At 50.6% G+C, this 8,073-nt stretch overlaps 4 protein-coding genes across 4 annotated transcripts; 1 reads left to right on the top strand and 3 right to left on the bottom strand.

Moving 5' to 3' along the window:
• Positions 1-19: 19 nt before the first annotated feature.
• Positions 20-769, bottom strand: CDV56_107222 (ubiquinone-binding COQ10-like protein; the record flags this gene model as incomplete). Its single annotated transcript, XM_026760841.1, has 1 exon — positions 20-769. The coding sequence occupies one exon, from the start codon at positions 767-769 to the stop codon at positions 20-22; it is 750 nt and encodes a 249-aa protein (XP_026613013.1).
• A 504-nt stretch (positions 770-1,273) lies between these two features.
• On the bottom strand, positions 1,274-3,193 carry CDV56_107105 (putative C6 transcription factor; the record flags this gene model as incomplete). The annotated part of the gene is made up of 5 exons (XM_026760724.1): positions 1,274-1,351; positions 1,401-1,546; positions 1,600-2,854; positions 2,930-3,027; positions 3,091-3,193. The coding sequence occupies 5 exons, from the start codon at positions 3,191-3,193 to the stop codon at positions 1,274-1,276; spliced, it is 1,680 nt and encodes a 559-aa protein (XP_026613012.1).
• A 1,429-nt stretch (positions 3,194-4,622) lies between these two features.
• On the top strand, positions 4,623-5,687 carry CDV56_106987 (4-hydroxybenzoate octaprenyltransferase; the record flags this gene model as incomplete). Its single annotated transcript, XM_026760606.1, has 1 exon — positions 4,623-5,687. One exon carries the CDS (start codon positions 4,623-4,625, stop codon positions 5,685-5,687), a length of 1,065 nt encoding a protein of 354 aa, XP_026613011.1.
• A 217-nt stretch (positions 5,688-5,904) lies between these two features.
• Positions 5,905-7,248, bottom strand: CDV56_106902 (uncharacterized protein; the record flags this gene model as incomplete). Its single annotated transcript, XM_026760521.1, has 5 exons — positions 5,905-6,272; positions 6,329-6,396; positions 6,461-6,578; positions 6,637-7,012; positions 7,069-7,248. The coding sequence occupies 5 exons, from the start codon at positions 7,246-7,248 to the stop codon at positions 5,905-5,907; spliced, it is 1,110 nt and encodes a 369-aa protein (XP_026613010.1).
• Positions 7,249-8,073: the final 825 nt, after the last annotated feature.

The following is an 8,073-nucleotide window of genomic DNA, read 5'->3' as shown; positions in this document are numbered from 1 at the left end:
GAGCCCGAATAACTGATGATTACCTCCCCTCCACCTCCCTAATCCTCTTCTCAAACGCCTCAATCATAACACCCGCCATCTGCCCCTCAACAGCACCCATCATCGCCGCATGGAGCTGATTCCGAAACTCGAACTGAATCTCCAGCTGCACCCGCGTCTGCACACCTCCCCCTTGCACAGGCTTCAACTCCCACTTCGTACTCAAATACTCAAAAATGCCCTCATTCGCCCCGGGAAAGACACCCCCCTCCTGCCCATCCTTCGAGTCCACCCCGAACTTGGCCCCGCTGCGCGCCTCGACAGTCCACTCGTCCGGATTGCAGTCCACGCGCGACGTGAAGGTTTCGCTGAGGGGTCCGTAGCCGACGGTCAGAAAGGCGCGGGTCGGGTACCCGGTTTCCGGGTCGCGGTGGGTGACGGTCGAGGCTGTGAGAAAGGGAAGGAATTGCGAGTAGGAGTCGACCGAGGAGATCACTTTGAAGAGCGCTCCGGGGGTGTAGGGGAGGGTGCGGGTGGCAGTTAGGACGCGGCTTTTGCTGTTGTTGCCGTTGCCGTTGCCGTTGGTCGGGGGGAAGAGGGAGGAGAGCGAGGGGAGGTTGAAGTATCGGCGGGTTGTGAGCGGTGTTGAGCGAGTGGTTGGAGTTGTTGGTGTTCGTCGCTGGTAGAGAGGGTGATGCGAACTGCGAGGGACGAGTGCTGGTGAGGTTGAGGGACGGATGGTGGTGTTCGTTCCGCGACAAACGCGTCGCAGTGGTAAGGATGATTTCATTTTGTGTCTGAGGACTTGCATGGAGGTGGATGCCTCTGATGCAGATGTGAGATAGGGCAATTGACTACTTTTTTCCTTTGCTGCAGGATCCACGCGGGACGTGCCGAACGGCGTAGTTTGGTTTGTATAGCGACGTCATGGCCATTGAGCACAGAAAATAAGTGTGTTGTTTCTTAATAATTTCAAGTATCTCTAATTACTGCTCAAGATGGGATCTGATTGAATGAATCAAATATAAGCCTAAATCCTCGTCATGTCTCGGGGTATATACATATGCAATGCATTATATACAAGAGCAGTCAACCCACAAATGCGCCAGTTAACGCATGTAAGCAGTTAGGTCCATCACTATGAAGGTTTATGAACATCATTCAGAAGTAGCTATCGTTTAGATTCTCTCCCGAGCCGAGAGTTGTAGCTCGTCTGGGTCTGAAGACGATCGACAGGCAGCGATTACCCATGCGACCTAATGCTGGCAGATTTGAAGACGCCCGAGGGCAGCTCTCATGACTCAAAGCCAGGATACCATAGAGTGCGCGCGTTTGCATCTTCAAGGCCTTGGATTTGCTGGTCCCAGAGACGCTGCGGAAGGTTAGCAAAAGCTGGAGCAAAACGGCCTTAATGTTCTTACCCAGTCAAGGTTGGTCGGTGCGTCAAGCATCTCTTCAATCACATCCAGCGAGCCAAATGGTGATTGCATTGCATTGACCTGGTCATGGGCAAGCATGAACGAGGGGCCTTGCCGATTCTGCTCGCCGTCATACGGGGGTGGTGAAACTACAGTCCGATAATTTAGTATCTTGCACAAGCTATCAGGCTTGTTGACTTACCATCACTGGTTGTATTGAATTCGAGACCACTTGAGCTACCGGCTGGGTCTGCTGCATGTTGCATGCCTTTCTTGACACAGCGCAGCATGATTGACATCGCAGCATATGCTTTTTGTGCATCCGCCGACCGCCGGCGCATGTCCTTGAAAATCTGATGGGTTGTCTCCAGGGCTGATAGAAGGTCTTCACGGCCTTTGACGATAACTGTCACATCGTTGCTTTGACTGTTCGTTCGTGGCTCTGTGGGATGGCCAGGGGAGAGTTCTAGGCAGATAATCATGGCTGCTAGTAGGTAGTCCGTGTTTTGTATAGAATTCGGGAATTGCCTTTCGCGGTATAACTGGCCCCCAGGTTGAGTTTCGTGGTGCAGGACTGCTTGGTGTTGAAGGATCTGTTTCGCTGCGGTCATACAAACCCAGCGAGAATATGCGTATCGCATGTTGTCGTGGAATTCAGCCAGGTACCTCCGATGTAAAACGCAACGGCACTTCTGATACAAAATTTCCAGTGTGAAACGGTTGAGGATCAGGTCAGATGGGTCAGTGATTGACTGCTCCATGGGCCTGATTCGTAGGATCGACGGAATTTGATCGTGCGCTTCTTCAAGATGCCGATCAATTTCGAGCGTTTGCTCGTAGGTCACCGGTTCCCGTGAGTATGCAAGATCTGATATTCGTCCAAAGACAGACATGACTCTTCCCTTGGCCCTGGTATAGCATAGGGAAGTGCGCTCGGTTTCTGGCCGAGAAAGTGGGAGTTCTTCCGTATTCTTATCGAAATCCTGATCATATAAATTCCGCGGCAGCTCCACGTCGTGTTGCCAGGCCTGGATTGCCCGAGGTAGTCCGACTTGGAATGAAATCAAGGTGTCAAGATGGCTCACAACAGCCCACATACGTCGTCTCATTTCCCCTTCAAACGCTGATATTTTGGGGAAATTTCGGGGGTCGCGGTGGTACCCCATCCGCATGGCAAGCCTTATGGTGAGTCCGAGCATGAACGAGACCCCGACTTGGGCATCGCAACTTCTGAAGAACTCCCCCATTGTATACAGAAACAGTGCCTCGACTTTGTATCTGCCGGGGGTGATATAGTTTGCTTGGACCAAACATTGCACCGTACGTTTGCGGAATCTGGTCATGGCGACCAGGTGGTCCCCCAGTGACTGGGGTAATGGTTCCTCTATCGTTTTCAAAACTGATACTGCCAATGTAAAAACAGCATACAGCAGACCGAGCCATTCGAGAGACACTCCCTGTGGGTCTAGCCAGAATTGGTTATACTTTGTTCTGTCAGTCTTCTGTGAGCAATTGATATTTGATCAACTGACCTCCTTCTGGAACGTGGCCTCGGCCGACAAAGGTACAGGAGGCGGCCTCCCCTCTTTTCTCGCAATTGGTGCATGGATATGTCCGACAACATTTGAGTCTAGACATGCATCAGCACAAAATTCCATGACTGTGAAGCAAAAGACGTACTTTCGGCTTCTACAGGCGGTGCATGACAGTTGAACTCGGGTCCTCTTCTTCTCTTTGGTCACCATGCTCGCGTTCTGAACGTTCTGGACGTGGGGTTTTGTCGTCAAGTCGGTCATCCTGATTTCCGGGACTTGTGGATGAGAAACTGTATCAATTCACCAGATCAAGATATAGAAATGTGATTAAAAGTGATTCTGTCATCGACATGAGATGGAATGCATGTTGCCTGCTTGAACACGAGAGTAAGGGAGGATGGCGATATGGGGTTTCCGGTCTCCGACTTATCTCCGCGCCAACTGGGAACATCGTGCAAGCATCTGATTTCATTTCCACAGCCCACTCCACTCATCTTGCCAACTGCCAGCACTTTTCTCCAATGGAAGTTCCTACAGTCCTACCACAACTGCAAGACTCACTCGATTGCTAAAGCAATTTTCACAGTTCGGATCCGCCTCTCTGGTTCCCCTTCCCCTGTCTTTGAAGTGTCTAAGACCAATCAATATATCCAGCGGCTTGACCGGATGGGTACCGTTGATCTCTCCGGCATGAAAACTTTCTATTCCAACACAAGGTCGCTTTTCTAAAGAGCAGAAGTAGGGTTCTAACTCTGATACCTCTCTGCCATGACGGGACTCAAACTCAAATGCAATGCCCGAGGTGCATACGAGCCCCTGAAGGAAGGCTGCGTGGGAGATTGCTACATAGCTTGATCCATTATTCGAAACTTCAGTCCCCCAAATCCGAAAGCGGATTTTCCAAACGGGTCCGTGAGATATTCGGATATGCTCCTTGGCGTTCTTCGTCTGCATCTGCACCCAGATGTCATTGTCACCAAAGGCTGGCGAGCAACAAATATGCATCTTCCAAGGACTCGACTTGAAAACGCAAGAGCCAAGACTCGAAGGCACAAAGATACAAGGTCTGTGTCATGAGGCGTCGAGGTATCCGAGAATTCAAGTCTAGGAATGCAATTCCGTGTGTGGCGCTCAAGCTGTTTCAGCAAACCGACGTTCAAGTGATGTCTCATCTATAACCGGTGGTTCTTCTGAGATGTGCGGGATTAGTTCTCCCTTCCTCGAACGCTTGCAAGCCCACCGGTGTCCTCACCATGCACACAGACCAGCCAAGTAAGACACACAGATGGACTAAACCCTCGTCGAATTGAGATGCCGAAACTGACGTTTCACTTGATTGTCCACGACGAGGTTACCAACGGTAAGCGCAGTTAATACTGTCTCGGAACGAAGACCTTGACTGATAAAACAACCCTTCCTTCTGTATGAACAGAAGTACATACTCGCAGACTGCCGAGACAAATGCCTCTTTGGGCTCATAACGGCCCTGGGGCTGACGGAGATGCTTTCGATACGCGACCCAGGCGCCAGGTTGCCGGGACGCAACCTCCAGGTAGAGTTACATAAATAAGGAGGAAGGCCCGAAGAACGAGATATTTTGGTTGCTCTCATCTCATTGACCTTGACCTCTCGAGAGAAGATAATCATCGACTGCGGATCACAGCCCTCAATCATTCAATACAACCTGACAATGAAAGCAAATACCTGCGATCAAGAAGTGATGGGTCCTAACCAGGTCCTAACCAACGCAATCCCCAAAAATGACTCTATGCCATGCTCAAAGTACACCACACCCAAGACTGGGCTGCTCGCTATAATGCCACAGAGCTGGATCCCATATGCCGAGCTCATGCGACTGGACCGTCCCGCAGGGTACTGGGCCTTTTACTGGCACTTCGCCATTGGTCTCGCCTTGGCAGCCAGCATTTCTTCTCGGATTCCGTCCCCCCGGACCCTCATCTCTCTGTTTCTCTTCTTCGCAGTCTGGGTCATCGTACTGCGCGGAGCAGTCTGTACCTGGAACGACACTCTGGACCAGGGTTTCGACCGCAAGGTGTCTAGAACCCGAAATCGTCCCATTCCCCGGGGCGCCGTCTCCACGGCCCAAAGCCACCTCTTCACGCTCGCTCAGATAGCCGTCGGGATGGCGCTGCTTCTTCCTCTGCCGCGGGGATGCATGAATCATGCTGCACTTATGACAGCTATACTGCTGGTGTATCCTCTGGGGAAACGAGTCACAGATTTCCCACAGGTCATTTTGGGAGTTGCATTCGGGATGCCTATCTTCCTATGCGGTGCGGCTCTAGATGGCGACCCTCTCCCACTGTCGGACTTGCATCGTTTTGGAACCGAGACCAATGACCTACGCCTGGTGGCTGCGATGTGTTTCTACATAGCAAGTATCCTGTGGACGGTCATTTTCGATACTATCTACGCACACCAGGACGCCAAAGACGATGCCAAGGCGGGCGTACGGTCGTTGGCTGTCCGTCTTGGTGATCGCACGAAGCTGGGATTGTCTGTTCTCGCGGTGACACAGGTGATGTTGCTGTTCGCCGCGGGTGTAGCATGCGAGTTCTCGACAATCTATTTTGCAGGCAGCTGCGTTGGAACAGCTCTCTCTTTGGCTGCTTTGTTATGGTTTGTTGATCTGCGGCGCTCAGCGAGCTGCGCGTGGTGGTTTTGCCCGGGGTCTCATCTTGTGGGTGCGAGTATTGTGGCTGGGCTGCTGGGGGAGTATTGCTTCAAATCTTAGAGACTCACTTCTTCTAGTTCACCTTATCTAACTCCGGGGAATGACTGACTGTAATCTGAGTCGTTTGGTTGTTGGTGTACATTCCTGATTAGATGGTGATAGATTATGCAAAGATACACACGATAGAATACAAGGAGACGCTCGCGAGTCATCTCAGGTCTATATGCAACATTATGCCCACGATAGGTGGTACTTCACCAAGAATTGCCTCCACTTTTCACCCGTCAGAACATTGAACAGCACTCTGAGGCTCTTGTATAGTCTCGATGTCTCTTTCTCCTGAAGCCTTGGTGGCGAGTTGCGTTGTCGTCGTCTGACCTCCCGGATCAGAAGACCATAATGACCTGCTCGTGCTTGCGCTCTTTGGCGTGTGCTTGGCTTGACTTGAGCCAGATTGAAGTCTCGTTTGATAGACATGTCGCATCCGGTAGTTTTCGAACCAATTTCCGTGACACTCCGAATTGTTTTCGCTGAATCGTCTTACGATATACCGATCCCAGAGCGGTTTCAGGGCCGGCACGCTGCCGCAGGTGATGATGACAAAAATTTCTGATAAGGCCCAGACGGTTACGGTGTATAATCCCCCTGTTGCTTTGAGGTTAGCGCTGTGAGGCATTAGTAACAAGAAGGGTACTCCGTACATGTGAAGTCAGGGTCATTGTTGATGGAGTCCAGCTCGATGGTCTTGACAATGCCGCATATTGTAGCCCTATGATGTACGCCGATCAGCGTCTATCCGAAATAAATGCAACTAACCGAGGAATGATGCTCACATCGAACCGAGTCCCAAGAGGATCGTCAAGTTGATTTTCTTTTTGAGACTGATGTTCATACTTAAAAGAAATGTGGCCGGTATAATGGCTAGAACCGCGTCTGCCACGATATTCTCGCCTATCTTCGAATCAGTGCATCATTCTCGTCTTGTGAACTGGCCTATTGGTGACCATACTGCACATGAAATAAGCAAACTTGAGCTGCGCCGTTCTATTCCAGCAATTGGCTGAAACCCTTGGGTCCCAGTTACCCTGCACCGGGTTGAATTGGACGAAGTTGAATATACAATTCAACACATTCACGAGCGTTGTGAATATGATGAGGACCCAAACAACCCATTTCTGCCACATGTTCTGCGGTCCGATCAGACGCAGAATGAATGCGCCGATGGATGCTTTGCCTGTAGCGTATGCTATGATATGAACACTGCGCAGGATGAAATTATATTCCAGCGCCTGCATGATGGCATTCTCGTCCAGATAGTACACATGTCGGTAGCCTCCGACACTATCTTGGAGGGTAGCAATGATAATTGACCCGATGAATATCGCCTGTTGCCCCTATCAGCTCGCGTCGTCCCATGTGATCATTGTCGGTGGTTCAGTACCAGCGTCAGGAACATCAGCCAGTCATCCCAGCCGGTGGTGTGAATCATGAAGCGAGCATATAATCTCAGGAACACAATGACCGTCACTATCCCTGCCTGCGCCCACAGGATACCCATCAGTAAGGGCCCCCTGTCACGATCCCCACCTCGGGGTGGCCCGCTTTGTCCTGTCTCTAACATGAGGACAGTCGAGCTTTCCGCGACTCATTCATGAGATATCCTTCAGTTGCCGTGCACGATGAAATATGCGATCAGTGTGTGTGATAACGCTGTACCTAGAATATATGTACTGTACGCAGTGCGTGAGGTGTTGAAAGCGACATCTTTCCCTCGTACAGATGGTCAACTTCGATACTACCTTGAGGAGCAAGGTCAGCCTTAGCTAGTCTATATGTTTCTTACTGATAAAGTTCAACCAACCTGGATCCTTATGCGACTCATGTTGAAAGTGCGCATATGACTCGATTCTGATTGACTCGAAGGCATGATCCCTGGTCAAGGGCTGATCTCCCGGTAGGTCATAGCGAAAAAGATGTCAAGATGTCAACTGACTGGCAAACGGGCACAAAGACAGTGCGAATGGTATCCCAGCTTCCATGGTAGCATCTATGTCATCGAGATAGTCAAGTGGTGGCTTCACGGATGCACATTGGCTGTTCCATGGGAAGGATGGAGGAGCGAACAAAGAGGTCAAATCGGAGAGCGACAAAGAAACACAACGTTGGCTGATCCTGCTCCTATTTGGCTCGACCGACTTCCGTTTCGATCTTAAGAAACTTTATTTATCGATATCACGGTATCATTGCTCTCTCTCTCTCTCCCCCATTTAATTTCTTTGTCTCTTCTTCCGGCCGGTTTCCTTCGTCGTCAAATCATCTCCTCGCGCGCGGTCATTGCTCTCGCTCAATATGAACTCTGAGGGGAGCTCACTCGTCATCCTTTACTCAACATATTCTTAATATCCAATACTATGAGACCTATCGCTTGAAAGAGACTCTTCCCAGT

The sequence above is a fragment of the Aspergillus thermomutatus genome, assembly GCF_002237265.1.
Source record: "Aspergillus thermomutatus strain HMR AF 39 chromosome Unknown NODE_146, whole genome shotgun sequence".
NCBI lineage: Eukaryota > Fungi > Ascomycota > Eurotiomycetes > Eurotiales > Aspergillaceae > Aspergillus > Aspergillus thermomutatus.
This window is presented reverse-complemented; position numbering and strand designations above follow the sequence as displayed.